At 49.1% G+C, this 25,676-nt stretch overlaps 1 protein-coding gene across 15 annotated transcripts in view; it reads right to left on the reverse strand.

The window, feature by feature from the left end:
- Window positions 1-25,676, reverse strand: part of msi2b (musashi RNA-binding protein 2b) — a 474,710-nt gene that overhangs the window by 8,739 nt on the left and 440,295 nt on the right. For 6 of the 15 annotated variants that reach the window (XM_078422300.1, XM_078422296.1, XM_078422294.1 and 3 more), the window contains 3 exons: window positions 14,444-14,515; window positions 11,778-11,986; window positions 1,921-2,002 (listed from right to left, as the gene is read on the reverse strand). In XM_078422300.1, the coding sequence (XP_078278426.1) occupies window positions 1,961-2,002; window positions 11,778-11,986; window positions 14,444-14,515 (323 nt within the window). In that variant the 3' untranslated portion in view covers window positions 1,921-1,960. Of the gene's footprint in view, window positions 1-1,920; window positions 2,003-11,777; window positions 11,987-14,443; window positions 14,516-25,676 lie in introns of those variants that run through there. The other 9 variants (XM_078422301.1, XM_078422299.1, XM_078422298.1 and 6 more) reach the window with 8 other exon arrangements.

The following is a 25,676-nucleotide window of genomic DNA, read 5'->3' on the forward strand; positions in this document are numbered from 1 at the left end:
TGCTTCTCTACGAAATCTGCAAACATTTTAATTGAAGATTTGGACACAAAGGAACTGCAGATGTTGGAATCTTGAGCAAAACACAAAGTACTGGAGGAACCCAACGGCTCATGCAGCACCTGGGGAGGGGATGGACGGGTGACATTTGGGGTCGGGACCCTTCTTCAGACCCAGTGTTTTAGTCGAAGAGTTAATACTTTGTCCCTGCGATTCCAACACAGGACCACAGTGTACAAACATCTAGTGTGTTGCAATGGTTTGAGATTTCAGAGGCTGGATTTAGAAAGTCACATTGAATAAGTGAGCAAGCCTTTGAAGTACGTTCGCAGGGTGTGGATGGTGAGTTGTTGGGTTAGGCCCATTGCTTTAGGTTGAGAGATACAGCTTGAAAACTGGCCCTCTGGCCCACCGAGCCCGTGCCGACCATCGATCTCCTGCGCACTAACTAGTTCTATCCTACACATCAGGGACAGTTTACAGAAGCCAACTAACTTACAAACCTGTATGTCTTTGGAGTAAACCCACCAAATGAGCTCCTTGCCATTCCCATTAGTTAGCCCAATGGGTTTTCTTGTTTAATAACTTTGGACACTGAGTGCGTAGGGAGTGGATGCCAAAGTGGGATAACGTAAAACTGGCGTGGATGGGTGATCGGCGTGGACTCGGCGGGCCGAACCGCCTGTTTCCGCGCTGAATCTTTCAATGTGTCGATGGGTGAAACCTAGGGCTTCCTGGACTGTGAGGTCCAACACAACTTTGGCTTGTGGCCTTCAAATACTGGCAGAGAATGCCACAAAACTGTGACCAAAAAAAACAGAAGAATAGAGTTCAAAATTGACAAGAGATTAGGGGAAATAAAACACAATAAGTTCCTACATTCAGGACCGGCACAATGATATGTTTGTACATGTGGATTAGGGGGTAAATATTAGCCGAGCCTCCAGGGGGAAACTGACCTGGTCCTTTTCCAAACGCTACCATCGATCGAGCCCTTGCCAACCAAAGAGCTCCTGTGTGCACGCACCAACCACATGGCCTTTCTAACTGGGATGCTGCGCCCCAATGTTATGGTCTCCCTTTCCTAGTGGAACTGGATGTTACCACAGGACTACCTCAATTGGGAACCCACTCGAGGCAGGGAACGACGACTCAATGTTAACACAAGGAACTGCAGCTGCTGGTTTATACCAACGAGAGGCACAAAATGCTGGATTTACTCTGCGGGTCAGGCAGCTTCTGTGGAGAAAATGGATAGGTGACGTTTCGGGTAGGGACTGAGGAGATCACAGCTGTAAGGTGCCGGGGGTGGGGTGGGGTGGGGGAAGTTTAAAGGAGATGGGCGCAGCGTTTTTTTACACAGAGGGTGGTGGTGGGGGGGGGGCTGGAACGCGATGCCAGGGGAGGTAGTGGAGGCAGATACAATTATGGCATTTAACAGGCTTTTGGATCAGCACATAGAAACGCAGGGAATGGAGGGATATGGAGCAGTTGCAGGCAGAGGAGATCAGTTCTTCTAGGCATCATGTTCAGGACAAACACTGCGGGCCGAAGGGCCCGTTCCAGTGCTGCACTCATCAATGTTCTGCGTCGCCTATCCACGTTCTCCAGTGATGCTGCCTGGCCCGCTGAGTTGCTCCAGCATTTTGTGTCTACCTCTGAGCGAAGACCTGACTTGGCCACTGGATCCAGAGTTCCACTGGCAATTGGCACACCAAGGGGAGCCATCCTCCTTGGTCTGGTTTTTTTTACATAGGAAAGCTTATTCAGCGGAAGAGGGAATGAGAATAGGAAGGTAGGTAGGTAGGTAGGTAGGTAGGTAGGTGAGGAGGAGAGAATGGAGGTGTGTGTGTGTTGACCGGGTTTAGCTCTCTTAGGAAAAACAGGGGAAGGAAATGGGATGGAATAGATAATATGTAATACCTCAAACCTGGGATGGCAAGCAACCAACACCTGTTTGCTTTCAATGGTATCCGTTTGTAAATGCAGTCGCAATCAACGGGCCCTAAAATTGTACAGTTAGTAAGTCTGTCAGTGCTCTGTAAATATTCAAACAAGGACACATTTCTCTCTCTTCTCAAAAAAAACTTGCAAAAAAAAAAAAAAAAAAAAGAAGACTTAAGCTACAGGACATAACCGAGCGTTGGATCAGGTATCGAGTGGTTTATCAAATCCCACTAAACTTATCACCCTGAAAATCACCTTAACAACATCTCTGAAGAGTGGGAAAAACCTTTGGCAAAGAGGACAGGCCGCCATCAGCGATGCGACCGTTGGCATATTAATATCAATCTCCGTCCATTTTAGTCAGCTTCCTGCAACACATCCACCCTTGGACTAAAGTAGAAGGAGGAGTGCCATTTTAAATTGTACCCTAAACCACCTTAGTACCTTGGTGTGCAGGAAGGAACTGAAGATGCTGGTTTTAACCCAAGATGGACACAAAAATGGACACAAAAAGCTGGAGTAACTCAACGGGTCAGACAGGATCTCTGGAGAGAAGGGATGAGGTGATTGGCCCTTCCCTTTGGTATTCCTTTTCTCCGGAGATGCTGTCTGACCCGCTGGGTTACTCCAGCTTTTTTGTGTCCATCGTTAGTGCCTTGGTAACAGGTAAATAAGACCGTAGTCCCTCTGTTGTTACTGTTGGCCTCTCATCTACAGAAAGGGAGGTGGGTTTTTACTGCAGCCGATTTCTCCCATTAATGAAGGTGACTAACAATTCCAGCAGGTACTTATTTTTAAGAAACGCGTGTGGATTTGAAAGTTCTCTCTTTCCAGAAGTGATTGGGAGGTTGAGAGCGAGGTTAGCGCCCCTGGGGAGAAACGTCAGGTTCTTCTGTTCGTTACGGGGGCTGCACCTCTCTCTGTGTGTGTGGCACGGGGAGTGGAGGGATATGGACCACGTGCAGGCAGAGGGCATGAGTTTAAATTGGCATCACGTTCGGCGCGGACATTGTGGGCCTGTTCCTGTGCTGTACTGTTCAATGTTCCCTGCTAGACACCGGTATCTTGGGATTTTCGGATACCTGATGTTCATTTTTTAGCAGACGGGCAACAGTAAACTGGAAACCTGACTCTGGTATACGGAAACTTGAATCCCAATTGTTTATTGGGATTGACCCCATGTATAGCGTTTATATTTGAGTGATCTGAACCCCTGGATTTGAGGAGCTGAATCCCCTATATTTATATTATATCCCATTTGTATATGGGATGTCCATTCAGAACCGAACCCTTATCCATGAACTAAACCCTGCAGTGTAGTGGGGAAGGTGAATCCTTATATATTGTGCAGTTGAACCCCTAATAATGCCATGAACCCCTACATATTGGTACATAACCCCTTTATGTTGCGGGATGCTGAAACCTTGTCTATTAGAGACCAGTTTGCCTGTATATATAGACCTGTACCCCTATATATTATAGGCCTGTGCTCCAGTATATTAAGGCCCCATACACCTGTACATTATGGCCCTGTACCCTAGAATATATGGACTTGCACTCCTGGATATATCAACCTGTACCCTTTTATATGTGAACATGTACCCCTGTATATATGGACCTGTACCCCAGAATATTATAGACTGCACTCCATTATATTATGGACCTGTATCCCAGTATATGATGGTCTGTACCCCAGTATATTATGGACCTGTATCCCAGTATATGATGGACTGTACCCCAGTATATTATGGACCTGTATCCCAGTATATGATGGACTGTACCCCAGTATATTATGGACCTGTACCCCAGAATATTATAGACTGCACTCCAGTATATTATGGACCTGTATCCCAGTATATGATGGACTGTACCCCAGTATATTATGGACCTGTACCCCAGAATATTATAGACTGCACTCCAGTATATTATGGACCTGTACCCCAGGATATTATAGACTGCACTCCAGTATATTATGGACCTGTACCCCAGAATATTATAGACTGCACTCCAGTATATTATGGACCTGTACCCCAGGATATTATAGACTGCACTCCAGTATATTCTGGACCTGTATCCCAGTATATGACAGACTGTACCCCAGTATATTATGGACCTGTATCCCAGTATATGACAGACTGTATCCCAGTATATTATGGACCTGACCCCTGGATTATTATGGCCCTGAACCTCAATATATTATGGACCTTTAACCCAAGTGTATTATGGACCTGTACCCCTATATATATGGACCTACACACCTGTATGTATGGAACTGTATCCCAATGTATTATCAACCTGAATCCCAAATACATGGGCCTGTACCCCAGTATGGTATAGACCTGACCCGCAGTATATTATGGACTTGAAACCCGCAATATTACATAATATGGACCTGCAGCCCTGTATACATGGACGTGCACCCCTGTCGCTATGAACCTGCACCCTGTGAGAGGGTGAGGGGACATTTGTATGACGGTGTTGCTCCTCTATGTATTAGGCACGGCGTGCCTCTCTGTGCAAGGATTGATCGTTGCAATGGTTAACACACAATACTGAAATGAAGCTGATGTTTGGGCTGGAGGCAAGGCTCTGGAGCTCTGGCCTCTCAACATTTTGTACTTTGAATCAACTGTTTCTTCGGTGCATTACAGTGCGGAGAGGCTGTCAGTCTCCAGACCCTCTCCCCGCTGCCTCTCCCCTTGGCTGGGTACCCAGAATGGTCGAAGCCCACCTCAGAAGGTCATAAGTGATAGGAGTAGAATTAGGGCATTCGGCCCATCAAGTCTAAACCGCCATTCAATCATTGATGATCTATCTCTCCATCCGAACCCCATTCTCCTGCCCTCTCCCCATAACCCCCGACACTCGTGCTAATCAAGAATCTACCTATCTCTGCCTTAAATATATCCATTGACGTGGCCTCCACAGCCTTCTGTGGCAAAGAATTCCACAGATTCACCACCCTCTGACTAAAGAAATTCCTCCTTCCTCAAAGAACGTCCTTTAATTCAGAGGCTATGACCTCTAGTCCTGGAACAATGTTGGGGGAGTCCAGAACAAGGGGGCCACAGTTTAAGAATAAGGGGTAGGCCATTTAGAACTGAGATGAGGAAAACCTTTTTCAGTCAGAGAGTTGTGAGTCTGTGGAATTCTCTGCCTCAGAAGGCAGTGGAGGCCAATTTTCTGAATGCATTCAAGAGAGAGCTAGATAGAGCTCTTAAGGATAGCGGAGTCAGGGGGAGAAGGCAGGAACGGGGTACTGATTGAGAATGATCAGCCATGATCACATTGAATGGCGGTGCTGGCTCGAAGGGCCGAATGGCCTCCTCCTGCACCTATTGTCTATTGTCTATTGAGATGTGCGGGCCAAAGTATTTAACACGAACCCGCAGAGGACACTCGCACCAGCTCCCACTCTGCTTCTCCGGGGGAGGCTACTTAGCAGGGGAATAATTGGGCCGACATTGGGCCGAGTGTTCACAGACGTGTGAGCCCCTGACCCCTCAACCACCTTCGGCAGCCAGAGGGTGGTGAATCTGTGGACGTCATTGCCACAGACGGCCGTGGAGGCCAAGTTATTTGGGTATCTTTAAGGCGGAGGTTGACAAGATTCTTGATTGGTACGGGTGTCAGGGGTCAAGGGGAGGAAGCAGGAGAGTGGGGTTGAGAGGGAAAGATAGATCAGCCCTGATCGAATGGCGGAGTAGACTCAATGGTCCTGAAGGCCTAATTCTGCTCCTAGAACTTATGAACTTATTCCTTCGAGCTTTGTAAAGTAACCTCTCACCAGAACTGACAGCCCCTCCTCAAGACTAATATTGGTTCATGCCAACACATCTAATATCAGAGCATAGCATCTTGACACAAACACATACAATTAAGAGGCAAGTTTCAACTCCAAAGCTACAGCATTTCATGTAATTGGTCTATATTGGCTGGATTAAAGTTGTGTCGAACGAGCCCGCATTCTCTGGACTTTTAAAATCAAGACAACGTCTCATCAAAGAAGATTCACTCTGAGGGGTGGAGGGGGTGGGGGTGGGGTTGGGGGTGGGGGGGGGGGGGGGGTTAGGATTGAGATGACAGACCCCTAGAACCAGGGACTACAGTCTCAGGAACAGACACAAAGTGCTGGAGTAACTCAGTGGGTCAAGGCAGCATCTCTGGAGAACATGGATAGGTGTTGTTTCAGGTTGGGGTCCCTATCTTCAGATACAGTCCCAGGATAAGGGTGTTTGGCTGTTTAGGGCAGAGGTCAGGCAATGTGTCGTCTGCTCAGCCAGCTGTTAATCTTTGTAAGTCTCTACCCAGAGGGAGCTTCAGTTGTTGAATGCACCCAAGGCAGGATGTCGAAGGGGGGGGGGGATGAGGAAGTGTGGCGAGGAATTGAGAACCAGAGAACATAGGTTTAAGGTGAGTGGGGAGAGATTTAATGGGAACCCAAGGGGTAACATTTTCATATAAAGGCCGGTGGATGTATGGAACGAGCTGCATTGAGGTGGGTACTATTGCATTGTTTAATAAACTTTCAGATAGGTACATGGATAGGATAGGTTTAGAGGGATATGAGCCAAACGCAGGCAGGTGGGACTAGTGTAGATACGACATGTTGATCGGTGTGGGCAAGTTGGGCTGAAGGGCCTGTTTCCACGCTCTATGACTCTATGAGTGTGAGGAGGCTGGGTTGGGATGGAAACTGGAATGGCAGAGGGAACTCGGCAGTCTACTCCTGCCCCCTGTGTCCATGTTGGTGTTACAGTCTAACATCTATGGTTGTGTTAGGGGCTCATGGTCTTAAGAAAAATAAAACAATGAAATAAATCCTAAGACTAGGGACACCCCTATGAGAGTTCTTTGTGTGTGTAGAATATAGTTCTTCTGTTGAGGGCTGTGGTCAGAGAGGGAAGCAGAGCTTGAATGTGTGGGGAAAAGATCAGCCAACAACAGGTTGAACACAGCACTGGAGATCTGGGCTTTTACTTTGACAGTAGTTGTTAGCAACTGGAGCACAGGTCACTTTCTCAAAAAATTGCATTCAAGAAGGGACTGCAGATGCTGGTTTACAAAGCAAGCCACAAAATGCTGGAGTAACTCAGCGGGCCAGGCAGCATCTCTGGGGAACGTGGATAGATAGGTGACATTTCGGATCGGGACTAGGGTTGCCAACTGTCCCGTATTAGCCGGGACATCCCGTAATTTGGGCTAAATTGGTTTGTCCCGTATGGGACCTCCCTTATCCCGTATTAGGCCTGGGGGGGTGCTGAAGGCCTGGACACTGTAGGCCCGGACATTGTAGGCCCGGGCTGTCGCTGTAGGCCCGGACAGTGTAGGCTAACGGAGTGTGTTTGCGGAGCGGGGCCGAGTGTGTTCGCCAAACAGAGGTTGCGGCCGCCATTGGTGGAGCGGGAGTACGTGGCCGCTGGCTGGGTGAGGTCAAGTGGGGCGCGGGCGGTGACATCACCTTTTGTCCCTTATTTGGGAGTGAGAAAGTTGGCAACCCTAGTCGGGACCCTTTTTCGGTCTGAAGAAGGGTCACGATCCGAACCGTCATCAGTTTGAAGAAGGGTTCCGACCTGAAACATCACCCATCCATGTTCTCCAGAGATGCTGCTTGACACGCTGAGAGATACTCCAGCACTTTGTCCCTTTTTCATACTGCTTTCAAGAAGCCTGTTTGATAGGCCTCGGCTGGGTTTTCTGTGAGAGTGGACCAGTACGGGCAAGGGGACAAAGTGGTGGGGCTATCGGTCAGATAATTCCGTACCCAGTGAGGATTAGAAGCCATCTCAGACTCGGCAGGAAGGAGGGAGGGATAAGGTTGGTTGCCGGGCAGGAATGAGCAAGTATTGCCTGGGTTGTGAGGGGTGAGGTTTAAGTGCGTCGGTGATTCAAGCAAGAGTGGGGAGTAGGAAATGGTGGATTGTAACCCTTCCCCCCCACCCCCCCCTCCCCGAACCTCCCCTGCGGGGCCAAACGCAACCAAAACCCCTGTCTCCAGGGGAGCTGGTGTGGGGCCCCAGAACAGGGAGCAAAGCGGATGGGAAAGTCTAGGCAGGACCAAGGGTAAAACATCGCAGCCTCCACAGACCAACGCAAACACTGTCCACTAGGATCATCAGTAAGGCAATCTCTCAGCCAGACATGCTGCACACAGTATAAAGTCATCCATTAAAACAAGCCTTAAGGAAAAAGCAACAAAAGCATTTCTGTCGCTTTGCCAATTCAACCGTTGTGAATTGCAATGACGGGATAATATTGAGATTTGATCCAAAACATAACTGTTCTGTTTTGACGTGATTTTTGACAATTTGTGGTGATCCTGTATTTAATTTAATTGATCCTCTCCCACCTCCCCTCTCACCTGTATCCACCTATCACTCGCCAAGCTTCGTCCCACCCCTACCTCCCAATTCCAGCTTTCTCCCTCCCCCCCCCCCTCACTACAATCAGGTGTGAAGAAGGGTCCCAACCCGAAACATTGCCTGTCTGTTCCTTCCATGGATGCTGCCTGACCTGCTGAGTTCCTCCAGCAATTTTTGTTTTGCCCAAGGTTCTACCATCTGCAGCTCTAATCTTTTTGTGTTGTTTGTTACATTTAATGTTCCCTCCCATGATGTGTGTCATGTTTAATATTCCCCTTCTTGTGTTGTGCACCATGTTTAACATTCCCCCCTCTTATGGTGTGTGCTATGTTTGAAATTCCCCGTTATTGGGATTGGGATGTTTAACATACATCCCCACTGTCTTAGAGTTATAGATTCATATCGGCCCTTTGACTCAACTTGCCCATGACAACAAAGATGGCCCCTCAACACTAGTCCCAACTGCTCATGTTTGGCCCATATCCCTCTAAACCTTTCCCATCCACGTACCTGTCCAAGTGTCTTTTAAATACTGTTATAGTACCTGGCTCGACTACTTCCTCTGGAAGCTCGTTCCATATACCCACCACCCTCTGTGTGAAAAAGTTGCCTTTCAGGTTCCTATTAAATCTTTCCCCTCTCACCTTAAATCTTTGTCCTCTGGTTCTTGATTCCCCTACTCTGGGTAAACGATTGTGCATCTACCCTATCTATTCCCCTCTACCCTATCTATTCCCCTCTACACCTCTTTAAGATCACCCCTTGGCCTCCTGCGTTCCAAGGAATAAAGTCCTAGCCTATCCAACCTCTCCCTGTAGCTCAGGCCCTTAAGTCCTGGCAATATCGTCGTAAATCGTCTCTGCACTCTTTCCAGCTTAACAACATCTTGCTTGTAGCAGGGTGAGCACAATACTGAACACAATACTCCAAATGTGGCCTCACCAATGTCTTGTACAACTGGAGCATAATATCCCAACCTCAATAATCAATACCCACACTGATGAAGACCAATGTGCCAAAAACCTTTTTGATCAACCTTTCTACCTGTGACGCCTAGGGTTGCCAACTGTCCCACATTAGCCGGGACATCCTATATTTTGGGCTAAATTAGTTTGTCGCGTATGGGACCGCCCTTGTCCCCGTATTAGTAGGGTTGCCAACTTCCTCACTCCCAAATAAGGGACAAAGGGTGACGTCACCGCCCCGTGCCCCACGTGACCTCACCCAGCCAGCGGCCACATGCTCCCGCTCCACCAATGGTGACCGCCATTGGTGGAGCGGGAGCACGTGGCCGCTGACTGGGTGAGGTCATGTGGGGTGCGGGGCGGTGACGTCACCTTGTCCTGTATTTGGGAGTGAAGAAGTTGGCAACCCTAGTGACGCCACTTTCAAGGAACTATATACCTGCACTCCTAGATCCCTTCGCTCCACAACACTCCCCAGTGCCCTGCCATTCACTGTGAAAATCCTGCCCTGGTTAGACTTCCTCACACTTATCTGCATTAAACCATGAACCGTTCCTCAGTCCACTTGCCCAACTAATTAAGATCCTGCTGCAATTTATGATAACCATCTTCGCTATCAATGATATCACCCACTTTAGTGTCATCTGCAAACTTACTAATCCTGAATTATAGTGCATTACCAATATACTAGCCTTGTGCATCATGTTTAATATTCCCCCTCTCGTGTTGTGCATCACATTTAATATTCCCCATCTTTGCTATGAATGATACCACCCACTTTAGTGTCATCTGCAAACTTACTAATCATTAATAATACTGCATTACTAATGCACTGGCCTTGTGCATCATGTTTAATATTCCCCCTCTCGTATTGTGCCTCACATTTAACATTCCCCCACTCGTGTTGTGCATCACGTTTAATATTCCCCCTCTCGTGTTGTGCATCACATTTAATATTCCCCCTCTCGTGTTGTGCATCACATTTAATATTCCCCCTCTCGTGTTGTGCATCACATTTAATATTCCCCTCTCGTAATATTCCCCTCTCAGCCATGATCACATTGAATGGCGGTGTTCGCTCGAGGGGCCGAATGGCCTACTCCTGCACCTATTGTCTATTGTGTTGTGCATCACATTTAATATTCTCCCTCTCGTGTTGTGCATCACATTTAATATTCCCTCATTCGTGTTGGATGTGACAGTTACTATTCCCTTTTTCACATTAGGTGTAACGTTTAATATTCCCTCTATTGTGTTGTGTTGTGTGCAACATTTAAAATCACCCCCTCCCAAGCTGTGTTCATATTTTACATCCCCCAGTCTTTTAAGTGCTATCTGAGACACCCTCTGTCTTCTGGTGTGCAAGGCTTCAGTTTTCAGACAGAAATATTTTTGTTTCCCTTTCTTTAAGCAATGCTAACCATGCATTTAATTAAAAAATAAACTGCAAGGTAAACAACAAACATTCAGTATTAATTGTTAGAGTTACTGAACCTTCTGGAGTGTGACATTGTGATTCATCCACATGGGATGTGTGCCCTAACTGTACCTCGTGGACTTTCTCTTATATACCTGTACAGGACGCCTCTGCCTTGGATATGAAAATTATTACCGTTACATGGCTTAACAACTAAAGGACAAAACGTACGTCATGGAACTTATAAAACCCACACACACTGAGAAAATAATAACTCTCATACTTTTTTTTTTTGCTCAAAATATCCCCCCCCCCCCTCCACGTCCCCATTCAAATCAAGAATTACGCTGTTAAACCAACAAAATGGAAAATGCAACAACATCGACTGCTTAGAAGACACAGATAACACACTCCAGATGAAAGTCCACATGACCTCTGACCCTGGCCTGTGCTCAGGATGGGGGGGATCTGGTGTCGAGTCCTGAGGGCATCAGTAAGGTGGGCGATGGAAAGAGAGAGAGAGAGAGAGAGAGAGAGAGAGGGGAATGATTCGAAAGGGGACTCCCCCTTTTGGCCCAGCAAATTAAAGGTGGCACTTTACAGAAGCCACAGAAGTCCGTGCGATTCCCTCTCTGCCGCACCCACGGGAATTTTCCTGTCGTGAAGAATCGGCTCCTACCACGTCTCCTCTTCTCTCTTTGGATCACAGCCCCTCAGTTTTATCCCCTTTGGCCTGCTCCCTCAATTGACGCCAGGACTCACAGCCAGGCTCTGGCCGCGAGCAAGTTCAGGGCACCAGTAAAATACAAGCCAGCGGTGACTAATAGCCGTCCGGCCAGTGAAACAAAGGCCACGCTTCCTTTGGTCAGAGGTCATGGTTGGATTTGTCTCTTAGCTCGATTAGTCTAGGCAGTACAGTTTTAGTTTCAGACCAAATGCTCATATTCGCCAAGAATAGAAAGGGAAGGGGGGGGGGGGGGGGGGGGGTGCAGGGTAATGAGCGGGAGAGGGGGGGGTGGTGGGGGTGTTAAGGAGAGAGAGAAAGGGGGTGGAGGAGGGTAGGTGGGGCTGAATTGACTGCTCACTTACCCCGATGTTGTGTCCAAAGCCGGATCCGGGCTGGGGGCTGGTGGCACTGATGTAGTTGCCAACGCCGGAGTCTTGGCTGGCCGTGCCGTAGATCTCAGCCACAGGGCCGGGGCTGTTGGCTCCCGGGAAGCCACCGTGCCGGGCAGGGTTGTTGCCTACTGGGGAAGCAGGCGCGCCATAATTCGGTTGAGCACTGTAGCTATTGAGGACTGGTGTGCAGAGAATAAAGCGGGAGGTGAGGCGTTGGGCCCAGCATGCAGAGTGCAACAAGCCAAATACTACATCAGCCTAAGGCTCAATTTTGTCCCACACTCAATCCAAGGCCATGCGGCAAGGCAATAGCCGTACTTACGATAGTCAGCCCGTTACTACGGCTACGAAGCTCAGGAGAAACCCCTGGCCCAAGCCCCTCTCTCCCACCCACCCCACCCCCCCCCCCCCCTCCCCTAATCCATCCCTCTTCAGAAACAGTCAGCCCACCACAGTAGAGACGGCTGGCTTCCCGAGATCGCCCTCCGTTCACATCTGATCCGATGTCCATGCAGGGGGGAAACAATCTACCGACCACCAGGCCGTGGTGAGACAGCATTCACATCCCATGCAAACTACAGGAGCTCGACTACACAGCGGGTTAATAAAGGGCAGCTACAGCAAAACAGGGTTCTAGAGGCTAACACGGTAGGGAGAGGATTCTAGGGCAGACTCTGGGGCGGACGGGACAGTTTGCATAAGGGGCTGGGCTAACGTTCTCCAAGCCCCCCACCCATCCCCTCCCCTCCCATCCCCTCTCCTGCAACTCTTCCTTCGAGAGACATAACTGGATGACGGGTTATGGTTTTCTTTTTAAGTGGATGGGGAGGGAATATCACAATGAAGAAAAGCCCACAGAGAGAGATGGGTCATTGTCACCCCCCCACCCCCCCCCCCCCACCCCAAGGGACAAAACACAAACGCAAGACGCTAACCATGAGCTGGGTGGGAGAGGCGACGGTGAGGCACGAGCCTAGTTTCACAACCTCATGCCACCCCCAATCCTGCCCGGTTGTCTTCTTCAATGGAGCAAGTGGAAACATCGACGGGCCCTGGTGTTGAGACCGTGCTCATCCCCGATGGGTACATGGTCACACTGTGCGCACACGCTGCCGGAGAGGGTCAACAGCTTGGAGTCCTCCCTCTCGCAAAGGCCCAACATCATGGCAAATGGGAGCAGCAGCCTAACCTGACTTTTGATGTCCCCCCCCCTCCAATGAGAAGCAACTCCCACCCCCCCGCCCCCCTTCAAATGCAGTCGCTGGCGGCCGTGCCACCTCTTCCAACTTGCCCAGCGAGATGCCCTGGCTTGAGCCGCCTTGAGGAGAAGTGATGGTGGATCTCATCACCGAGGGGTGGGTGGGTGGGGAGAAGCAAGGACGGCGGGTGGACACGACAGTCTTGAAGACGGCAAACCCCCTCCTGGGGGGGGGGGGGACAAGGGTGTGGGTGAGCACCTCATCTCCAAAAGTGAAATATTCCGACTTGGACACTGAGCTTTGAAAGGTAGTTGGTCGGTTGCCACTTTGTGCTGGGTGGCTCAGCGGTCGAGTTGCTGCCCAACACCACTCACAGCACCAGAGACCCGGGTTCCATCCCGACTACGGGTGCCGTCTGTACGGAGTTTGTACGTTCCCCCCGTGGGTTTTCTCCAAGATCTTCGGTTTCCTCCCACACTCCAAAGACGTGCAGGTTTGTAGGTTAATTGGCTTGGTGTAAGTAAGTGTAAATTGTCCCTGGCGTGTGCAGCATCGGGTCGGTGCGGACTGGGTGGGCTGAAGGGCCTGTTTCCGCGCTGTATCTCTAAACTAAACGAAACGAAACTTTGGTGAAAGCAGCCTAAACTCTCTGGCGTTGGAGGGAGGAGAACGAAAGGTGAGAAGTGACGCACATCAGTGGCCTGAGGAGTCAACCAGGCAGGATGGGGACATCCTTGACCTTGACCACATCTCCGCGGGCTACATCTGTGCTCCCCTGCATAAAGGTATGGCGAGTACGGAGGTCAAGGTGAGACGTGCCCCAGCCCGGACCCACACCGCTCTCTCCCTCCCTGGGATCTCCTCAGAACGACTCCGCTCCCTAAACATCTCCACGGGTCCACCGGCGTGTCTGGACATCATCACCAGAAGGAACAAGCGCCCCTCTGGGGGGGGGGCTGGACTTGCTTCCGCGTTCCCGTCTCCTTGGAAGTCCGGTGGCGTCCGGGGTGGCAGTGGAACCCCACCGTCCGGTTAGATTCGGCGCAGCGTTTCATCTCCGATCCTTTACTCCGCCTCACCACCGCTCCAAATGGCAAAACCATCCCCCCCCCTGCCACTACCACACTGTGTGTGCTACATGTAGTGTGTTGGTTATCGCAGAGAAGCTCCACGTCAGATTACAGTGAAACCTGTGTACAACGGTCACCTTTTCGTGGGGGGGGTCTGGACCAAGGAGGTACTTGAGGCGGAGGTTTGGAGAAGTCCCAGATGAGATGTTCAGAGGGATGGACCAAGTGTGGAAGGGCAGGGGGAAGGAGGGTAGGAGAATTAATGGAGAAGATGACACCCATTTTGCCCAACTCTACTCTCCCCCTACCTTGAGTGGAATCCCTAACTGGGTGAATTAATCACTAGCACAGGTTCCAATTTACTTACATTGCTTACCTGTCATTTTAACCAGAGGCTGGGGCCACGTTAGCAGCTGGCTGTTTAATCCAGGTGCAGACCCTATTATAATTAAATTAGAAATCTGTTGGTTCTGAGAAGAGCCGGCTGCTTCAGACAGGTGATGTGAATCGAGGTGACCATTAGGGCAGGTTTGACTGTACCACTGTCTCGTTCTTCCACCCCCCCCCCCCACCCCCACCCTGCCCACCTTCCCGTTTCCCCTGTCACACCTCGCGCCTCACACATTTTCACCAAAAGGAAAAGAAAGCCTCTTGCCATCTTGGGGGCAGCACGCAGAGTTGCTGCCTCACAGCGCCAGAAACCCGGGTTCGATCCTGACTACGGGTGCTTGTCTGCACGGAGTTTGTACGTTCTCCCCGAGACCTGCGAGGGGTTTTCTCCGGGTGCTCCGGTTCACTCCCACACTCCAAAAATGTTCAGGTTTGCAGTTTAATTGGCTTCTGCATATTGCCTCTCGTGTGTAGGATAGAACTAGTGTGTGGGTGATGGCTGGTCGGCACGGACTTATTGGGCCAAAGGTAGGGGTACCAACTTTCTCAATCCCAAATAAGGGACAGTGACGTCACCGCCCCGCGTCACACGTGACCTCACCCAGCCAGCGGCCACGTGCTCCCCCTCCACCAATGGCGGCTGCTCGGGACCTACAATGTCCGGGCCTACAGCCCACCCCCCCCACCCCCCCGGGCCGAATACTGGACAAGGGCGGTCCCATAAGGGACAAACCAATTTAACACAAAATACGGGATGTCTCGGCTAATACGGGACAGTTGGCGACCCTTGTCGGCACGGACCTATTGGGCTAAAGGGCCCGTTCCCACGCTGGATCACTGAACTAAATCAAAGTAAACAAAAACTAAACATCTGCATTACCCTCCCATTAAATCTCCATCCCCTCCTCTCACCTTAAACCCATGTCCTCTGCTACTTGATTGCCCTACCCTGAGGGAAAAGACCCTGTGCAGTTACTCTATAATGAATGGAGGCCCTGCAGCAGCCTGGGGCTCGCCTGGATCGGAGGCCAAACGCGTGGACTTAGGAAATGGCGCCAATACCTGGCGTCTCTTGCCTGCGGTCTCAGGAGACTATTTCTGGACACGTTGCTGATCGGGGATTGTGCTTAGGTGTGGCGATACCTTGCTGTACTGTATGCAAATAAAGAACCTCATTGTGTGTTTGCATGTGTGACAATAAAGCACCATCTTATTGAAAACCCCGGGATGATCCTGACGCCCAACTAGGATATTGGCGCTCTGCAACAGTTCCCACGGGAACGCAAAGGTTCGAGGCGGTGATTGCCATTTCCCAGGAACATTTAAACTGTTTCAGGAGTCTGGGCTGCTCCCCTCTTCCTCTCCACTGTCCTCACCCTCCTGACCAACCAACCAACAAAGACGGGACACAAAGTGCTGGAGTAACTCAGCGGGCCAGGCAGCACCTCTGGAGAACTTGATTGGTGATGTTTCGGGTCGGGACCCTTCTACAGTCCCTTTATCTGACGAAAAGCTGAAATCCTCTAATTCAGGCAGCATTCCGGTCAACCTCCTCTGCACCCTCTCCAAAGCCCCCACATCCTTTCTTTTAGAGATACAGCGTGGAAACAGGCCCTTCAGCCCACCGAGTCCGCGCCAACCAGCAATCACCCTGTGCACTAGCGAGCACTATCCTACACACAAGGACAATTTACAGAAGCCAAATTAACCTACAAACCTCTGAGTCTTTGGAGTGAGGGGGGAAACCGGAGCATCCGGAGAAAACCCACGTGGTCACAGGGAGAAATACAGACTCTGTACAGACAGCGCCCGTAGTCAGGATGGAACCCGGGCCTCTGGCGCTGTAAGGCGGCAACTCTACCGCTGTGCCACCAGTAATGTGGCGAGCAGAAATATAAGCAATGCTTCTAATCCATGCCTTTGAAGCATGGTGGTTGTACCTCTACCACCTTCTCTGTCCCAGTTATTCCAAAGGAACTGCACGCCTCAGTGCACCTAGATCACAGCACCAGTGTCAATGGAGATGTGGTGGCAACTGCTGCCCTGGGAAGAGAGACAGAGCTGTCTTTCGCTCAGTGGCTTAAGATGGCATGAAGTATTGAGATTCAATGTCTTTCATCAGCTGCCAGTGGGTGGCAGTGGAACCCAGCTAGTCGCACCACCATGTCTCTGATCCACGCTACTCTGCCATCGCATCTTTCTCACATCCCCCTCTACACCATCTAGAGTTCAACGTGGTGGACACACAGTGGAGAGCAGACTCAATGGGAGCTGTTGATAATGTGCAGGAAGGAACTGCAGATGCTGGATTCCACCGAAGATAGACACAAAATGCTGGAGTAACAGGCTCCACGCGAAACGCCACCCATTCCCTTTCTCCAGAGATGCTGCCTGTCCCGCTGAGTTACTCCAGCACTTTTTGTCTATCTCAGCTGTTGATAAGGAACTGGGAAAGTACTCAGAAAAACGTCAGCGAAACGAGAATACCCTAGATGTGAAAAGCAAGCACACGCTCAATGGGCTGAATGGCCTCCTAAGCTGCTGTAACTATTCTCCAATTCCATCTGCATTTCTTTTGTTCTTTGCTCCCCCCAGCTGTGTCCATTTCTTAAACATATGCCTGGTTTTCAACCCCACCACAAACTGGGAACGTCCATTTTTATTTTGATATATTCAAGTGTGGGAGGTGGACACTGTCAGCGATGTCAGGATTTTTTGCCCTTCCCTCTCGAACTAAGGAGGACTGAGAATCAAAGAGTTTGATGGGATTGGGGTCAGGCACAGGACAGGTCAGGTAAGGACCTGGCCGGGCAAATATCGTTCCCTGAAGAACATTCAACGAACCAACGTAACTTTTACAACAAAGGTAGACGCAAAATGCTGGAGTAACTCAGCGGGTCAGGCAGCACCTCGGGACAGAAGGAATGGGACGTCTCGACCCGAAACGTCACCCGTTCCTTCTCTCCCGAGATGCTGCCTGACCCGCTGAGTTACTCCAGCATTTTGTGTCTACCTTCAATTTAAACCAGCATCTGCAGTTTTTTTCCCCTAACTTTTACAACAATTGGGCATTTCATGTCCACGCTTGGTGGCGCAGCGGTCGAGCTGCTGCCTCACAGCGCCAGAGACACGGGTTCAATCCTGACTACGGGTGCTGTCTGTACGGTGCGACCGCTTGGGTTTTCTACGGGTGCACCGGTTTCCTCCCACACTCCAAAGGTGTACAGGTTTGTAGGTTAATTTGGCTTCGGCCAGAATTGTAAATTGTCCCTGGTGTGTAGGATACTGCTAGTGTACAGATGATCGCTGGTCGCTGCGGACCCGGTGGGCCAAAGGGCCTGTTTCCGTGCTGTATCTCTAAACTTAAACACCAAACTAAACTAAACTTGGGCACGAGGGCAGATCATTTAAATATAAAAGCCGGGAAGTCATTGCAGCTTTTTAGGAGTATAAGAAAATAACTGCAGATGCTGGTACAAATCGAAGGTATTTATTCACAAAATGCTGGAGTAACTCAGCAGGTCAGGCAGCATCTCAGGAGAGAAGGAATGGGTGACGTTTCGGGTCGAGACCCTTCTTCAGTCTGAAGAAGGGTCTCGACCCGAAACGTCACCCATTCCTTCTCTCCCGAGATGCTGCCTGACCTGCTGAGTTACTCCAGCATTTTGTGAATAAGCAGCTTTTTAGGACTTTGGTTCGGCTTCACATGGAGTATTGCGCGCAGTTATGGCCACACCATTACAGGAAGGATGTAGGGAAGGTGGGGGAGAGCATTACCAGAACGCTGCCTGGATTAAAGAGTATTAGCTGTGAGGAGAGGTTGGACAGACTCGGATTATTTTCGTTGGAACGTCGAAGGTTGAAGGGAGGCCTGACAGAAGTATATAAAATTTCGAGAGGCACAGACAGGGTAGACAGTCAGAACATTTTACTCAGGGTGCAAATGTCAAAGGCAAGAGGGCGTGGCTTAAAGGAGATTTGAGGGGCAAATATTTTTACACTGAGAGTGTTGGATGCCAGGAACGCATTGCCAGGGCTGGTGGACAGTGGCATTTATACGGTTTTTAGATAGGCACATGGACATGCAGAGTAGAGAGGGATATGGATCACCTGCAGGCAGAGGAGATTAGTTTAACCCGCCATCATGTTCGACATGGATACTGTGGGCCGGCGGGCCTGTTCCTATGCTGTACTGTTCTATGTTCTGGATCACTCACCATTCAATGTGATTATGTCTGATATGGCCAGATCACTTGGGTCTCTCTCCAGCCTGCCTCACCATTCAATCTGATGGAGTCTGATCTGCCCAGATCTGTCTGAACTGTCCAGATCTGTCTAGATTACAGGATCTCCCTTGAGCCTGCCTCACCATTCAATGTGATTGTGTCTAAAAAAAAATCACATGTGGTTAAAGTGCACATTGTCACATTTTATGAAAGGGTATTTTTACACATTTTGGTTTCACCATGTAGAAATTCCAGCTGTGTTTATACATAGTCCCCCCATTTCAGGGCACCATAATGTTTGGGACACATGGCTTCACAGGTGTTTGTAATTGCTCAGGTGTATTTAAATGCCTCCTTAATGCAGGTATAAGAGAGCTCTCAGCACCTAGTCTTTCCTCCAGTCTTTCCATCAACTTTGGAAACTTTTATTGCTGTTTATCAACATGAGGACCAAAGTTGTACCAATGAAAGTCAAAGAAGCCATTATGGGACTGAGAAACAAGAATAAAACTGTTAGACATCAGCCAAACCTTAGGCTTACCAAAATCAACTGTTTGGAACGTTATTAAGAAGAAAGAGAGCACTAGAGAGCTTAATAATCGCAAAGGGGCTGGCAGGCCAAGGAAGGCCTCCACGACAGAAAAATTCTCTCTATAATAAAAAAAATCCCCAAACACCTGTCCGACAGATCAGAAACACTCTTCAGGAGTCAGGTGTGGATTAGTCAATGACCACTGTCTGCAGAAGTCTTCATGAACAAAAATACAGAGGCTACACTGCAAGATACAAACCACTGGTTAGCCGGTAAAAATAGGATGGCCAGGTTACAGTTTGCCAAGAAGTACAAAAGAGCAACCACAGTTCTGGAAAAAGGTCTTGTGGACAGATGAGACGAAGATTAACTTATATCAGAGCGATGGCAAGAGCAAAGTATGGAGGAGAGAAGGAACTGCCCAAGATCCAAAGCATACCACCTCATCTGTGAAACACGGTGGTGGGGGTGTTATGGCCGGGGCATGTATGGCTGCTGAAGGTACTGGCTCACTTATCGGCATTGATGATACAACTGCTGATGGTAATAGCATAATGAATTCTGAAGTGGATAGACACATCCTATCTGCTCAAGGTCAAACAAATTCCTCAAAACTCATTGGCTGGCGGTTCATTCTACAGCAAGACAATGATCCCAAACATACTGCTAAAGCAACAAAGGAGATTTTCAAAGCTAAAAAATGGTAAATTCCTGAGTGGCCAAGTCAATCACCCGATCTGAACCCAATTGAGCATGCCTTTTATATGCTGAAGAGAAAACTGAAGGGGACTAGCCCCCAAAACATGCATAAGCTAAGGATGGCTGCAATACAGGCCTGGCAGAGCATCATCAGAGAAGGCACCCAGCAACTGGTGATGTCCATGAATCATAGACTTCAAGCAGTCATTGCATGCAAAGGATATGCAACAAAATGCTAAACATGACTACTTTCATTTACATGACATTGCTGTGTCCCAAACATTATGGTGCCCTGAAATGGGGGGACTATATATAAACACTGTGGTAATTTCTACATGGCCTTTAATAAAATCTGACAATGTGCACTTTAACCACGTGTGATTTTTTTCTATTACAAATCTCAAATTGTGGAGTACAGAGGCAAATAAATAAATGATGGGTCTTTGTCCCAAACATTATGGAGGGCACTGCATCAAATGGTTCAACATGCCTTAGTTTACCTCTTCCCACTTACACAAGGATAAGGAGCAATCACTCAGGGAAGATCTACCTCACGTCTTTCAATATAGATATCAATGTGACAACACAGCGGTAGAGTTGCTGCCTCACAGCGCCAGAGACCCGGGTTCGATCCTGACTACGGGTGCTGTCTGTATGGAGTTTGTACGTTCTCCCCGTGGCCTGCGTGGGTTTTCTCCAGGATCACCGGTTTCTTCCCGCACTCCAAAGACGTGCAGGTTTGTAGGTTAATTGGCTTTGGTAAACATGTTTAAATTGTCCCTGGTGTGTGGGATAGTGCTAGTGGATGGGGTGATCGCTGGCCAGCATGGACTCGGTGGGCCGAAGGGCCTGTTTCCACGCTGTATCTCTAAAGTCTAAAGTCCAACTCAGAGTCCCGCCTCTGAAAATTGGATGGGATAACATGGAACTAGTGTGAACGGTTAATCGATGGTCGGCGTGGACTCAGTGGGCCTTTTCCCATGCTGAATCTTCCAATCAATTAAATTAATAAACCTTTCACTTGAGTAAAGATTTTCAAAGAGTTACCACCATCTCGATAAAATAATTTATTCTCAACGTTAAATGGCTGGCCTGTTGTACCACCCACACCTTTCGAGCTCTACACACCCCGGCCCAGGGTAAAATAACCCCGGATACAAGGAACTGCAGATGCTGGTTAAAAAAAAACTGCTGGAGTAACTCAGCGGGGTCAGACACCATCTGTGAAGAACATGGATAGGTAACATTTTGGGAAAAGATAGCTGGAAGAGAGGAGGAGCAGGACAAAACGTGAGGGGTTGATGGTCAGATGGTTGGACAAAGGCCAGAGATAACAAGGCAGATGGTGTGAGTCAAAAGGATGGAAGAGTTGGGATTTGTGAAGCTAGAGGAAGGAATGTAGGTGGAAGGGGAGAGATTGGTGCGAGTCCAGGTGGGGATTGGGGAGAGGGGAGAGAGTCGGGGGCTAGGTAAGGGGAGAAGGGAGAGGGGTAGTTACCTAAATTGGGCTAATTCAATACTCATGCTAGCCCTGCGCCCACACTGTCAAGCCCCACAACGACCTCACCCATTCCGTCTCTCCAGAGGTGCTGCCTGTCCCGCTGAGTCTCCCCGGCACTTTGTATCTATCTTCGGTTTAAACCAGCATCTGCAGTTCCTTCCCACACAAGATTCCTCCTCGTCTCTCTGAACCCCAAAGTCGCGGCCAGCCTTTCCCCCCCCACTTCCACCCTTTAATGAGTGCACTACGTAAACGGGCTGGTCTGTCGACGTCTGACTCACAAACACTTTTCGAGGCGGTTAACGTAATTTGCAGAGCGAGTATTGGTACCACAGCCCTGTTAAACCTCCACACAGGAGGGAGGAGTTGCCTTCATGGATTCATTAGACATAGCGAGGTGTCTGATTAAAACACAAAAGCCTGGCCCAGCAGCTATAATGGATGCATATAATTACATTCAATCCTTAAATGATTTTGCGGATATTTATAAGGAGATAGAAGTGATTAAAGTGGCAGAAATCTTCATCGCTAACCTGCTCTTAAAGCACAATTGCCTTTTGGAACTCCCTTGCCTTGTTTTTTGAGAATGAGCTCATTGTTGTTCAGTCGAAAATAAAAACTATTTTTTTATTTGGCCGGTCATTTTGTTGTCTCATCGGGTGTAATTTTCTATTTCCTCATTCCATGATGTGATTATTACAGACAATGCCAGCATTTATTGCCTCTTCTTGGTCGCAGAGTTTAGTTTAGTTTGGAGATACAGCGCAGAAACAGACCCTTGGCCCACCGAGTCCGTGCCGACCAGCGATCCCCGCACTACAACGCTATCCTATACACACAAGGGACAATTTTTAAAACATTTGTATCAAGCCAATTAACCTACAAACCTGTCGGCTTTGGGGTGTGGGAGGAAACCGAAGATCTCGTAGTAAACCCACGCAGGTCACGGGGAGAACGTACAACCTCCGTACAGAAAAGCACCCGTAGTCAGGATCGAACCTGGGTCTCTGGAGCTGTAAGGCAGCAACTCTACTCCTGAGCCAGCATGCAGTTGGAATGATACAGCATGGAAGAAGGCCTTTCGGCCGAACTTGTCCATGCTGACCAAGATGCTCCCAAGCTAGTCCCTTTTGCCCACGTTTGATCCATATCCCTCGAAACCTTTCCTATCCAAATACCTGCCCAAATGAGTTTTTAATGTTACTATAGCACCCGTCTCAACCATCCCCTCTGGCAGCTCATTCCATATACAGCACCTACCACCCATTGTGGGAAAAAGTGGTCCCTTGCGTTCCTATTAAATCTTCACTTTAAATCCTCCCCATCTAGTTCTTGATTGCTCTACCCTTGGAGAAAGACTATGTGTGTTCTCACCTAACTATGCCCCTCATGTGTTTATACACCTCTGTAAGATCACACCTCTGTCTCCTGTGGGCCAAGCAATACACGACCCTGTACACCCAGCACACCCAATGTGACGAGGACACCCAATATACCTATGACACCCAATATACCTATGACACCCAATAGAACTAAGAAACCCCAATAGAACTAGACACACAATGCGACGAGGACACCAATGTGACTGGGACACCCAATATAGCCAGGATGCTCAATGTGACTGGGACACCCAATGTGACTGGGATACCCAATGTGACTGGGACACCCAATGTGACTGGGACACCCAATGTGACTGGGACACCCAATGTGACTGGGACACCCAATGTGACTGGGACACCCAATGTGACTGGGACACCCAATGTGACTGGGATACCCAATGTGACTGGGACACCCAATGTGACTGGGACACCCAATGTGACTGGGATGCTCAATGTGACTGGGATACCCAATGTGACTGGGACACCCAATGTGACTGGGACACCCAATGTGACTGGGACACCCAATGTGACTGGGATGCTCAATGTGACTGGGATACCCAATGTGACTGGGACACCCAATGTGACTGGGATACCCAATGTGACTGGGACACCCAATACAGCCAGGATGCTCAATGTGACTGGGATACCCAATGTGACTAGGACACCCAATGTGACTGGGACACCCAATGTGACTGGGATACCCAATGTGGCTGGGATACCCAATGTGACTAGGACACCCAATGTGACTGGGATACCCAATGTGACTGGGACACCCAATGTGACTGGGATACCCAATGTGACTGGGATACCCAATGTGGCTGGGACACCCAATGTGACTGGGATACCCAATGTGACTGGGACACCCAATGTGACTGGGACACCCAATGTGGCTGGGATACCCAATGTGACTGGGATACCCAATCTTACTGGGACATCCAATATAAACTCAGTGTTTTATTTGTGGGTAACTATGTTGGAAGCCACTGATTGCATTCCCTGTTGCGAGCTTCTCTTGTGCCAGGTAGTGATCAGGCAAGTGTGTGGTTGTCCACCTGGACAGCTTAAAAACATCTCTGCTTGAGAGCAGAGTCTAACACTGAGGATCTTGATTGAAAGGCGGTCGGCAATAAGTCGAGTGAAGCGTCCTCCTATCTGATCAGTGTTGGGAATGTGGGGCTTGCTACTGGGGCTGGCTGGGTACAAAGTCATTGAAAGGGGGAAGCTGGACATGTCGGCAGGAAACAGACAGCATGTTGATAGGATGAGACAGAGCAGGATGGGTGGAAGTGCTGGAAGTAACCAGGGAAGCTAAATGCCCTGATCTCGCCAATCAAAAAAGTCCCAGTGGCAGATAGCTGAAATAAAACCAGAAAAGTTCAGGGCACTCAGCAGGTCAGGCAACATCTATGGGAAGAGAAACAGAGTTCATATTTTGGGTCAAAGACTCTTCATCAGAGTCCATTTGGTAAATGGCCTCCAACTGGGAATAGTAACTTAGGCACAAAGTGCCGGCGTAAATCTCTGGAGAAAAAGGATGGGTGACGTTTCGGGTCAGGACCCTCCTCCAGATCCTTTTTCTTTCAGAGATGCAGCCTGACCCGCTGAGTAACTCCATCACTTTGTGTCTATCTTTGGGATAAACCAGCATCTGCAGTTCCTTGTTTCTGTAGTAACTCTGCTTCCTTTCCCACAGTTTCTGCTGAGCGTTCTCAACATTTTCTGTTTTTATTTGCCCCTGATTTTGTGCTATATGTTATAAATCCATCCATCAGATTTGCATAACATGTACAAATGAATAATATTGTGGCAGAATCTGGAGGGAAAGGGGTGCAGTTGGTTGATGAGAAATGAAGAGAATAAAAAATAGGATTTACGAGGATGTTGCCAGGACTAGAGGGCTTGAGCTGCAGGCAGAGGTCGAGTAGGCTGGGACTACAATCCTTGAAGCGCAGGAGGATGAGGAGTGATCTTATAGAGATGTATAAGATCATGAGTGGAATAGATCAGGTAGATAGATACACAGAATCTCTTGCCCAGAGTAGGTGAATCGAGGACCAGCGGACATAGGTTTAAGGTGAAGGGGAAAAGATTTAATAGGAATCTGAGGGGTACCCTTTTCACACAAAGGGTGGTGGGTGTATGGAACAAGCTGCCAGAGGAGGTCGTTGAGGTAGGGACTATCCCAATGTTTAAGAAGCAGTTAGACAGGTACGTGGATCGGACAGGTTTGGAGGGAGATGAACCAAATGCTGGCAGGTGGGACTAGTGTAGCTGGGACATGTTGGCTGGTGTGGGCAAGTTGGGCAGAAGGGCCTGTTTCCATGCTGTTTCACTCTATGACTTGATGATTAATATAGGATTGGTGTAAATGGGCGATTGATGGTCAGCATGGATGCGGTGGGCCGAAGGGCCTGCTTCCATGCTGTATCCCTGTGTCATTCTAGGGATTCGACTATTGATGCTGGTTTCGGGCTGGGTACTTAAACAATGAGAGGTCTGCTGGATCAGGTTGGGTTGCGTAGGAACTTCACAAACTAAAGCACAAAGGCTCTGGACTTGATTTGCAACTCCATGGCACGCGACTCCATGGCATGTGTGTCTTGTGTGTGCGTTGCGTGAAAGTAATTTGGGCTCAGATTGCCCCCGACTGCCACATCCAAAAGGCATTCGGACAGGTACATGGATAGGAAGGGTTGAGAGGGATACAAAGGCCAAACACGGGCAGGTGGGACTAGCGTAGACGGGGCATCTTGGCCGGAGAGGGCAGGTTGGGCCAAGGGGCCTGTTTCCACACCGTATGACTGGGTCGGGTTTTGAGTATTAAACCTGAGAAGATCTCACTTCATGGCTCAGGTCCACACACGGGAAACAGC

This window comes from Rhinoraja longicauda, chromosome 26 (genome assembly GCF_053455715.1).
Source record: "Rhinoraja longicauda isolate Sanriku21f chromosome 26, sRhiLon1.1, whole genome shotgun sequence".
NCBI lineage: Eukaryota > Metazoa > Chordata > Chondrichthyes > Rajiformes > Arhynchobatidae > Rhinoraja > Rhinoraja longicauda.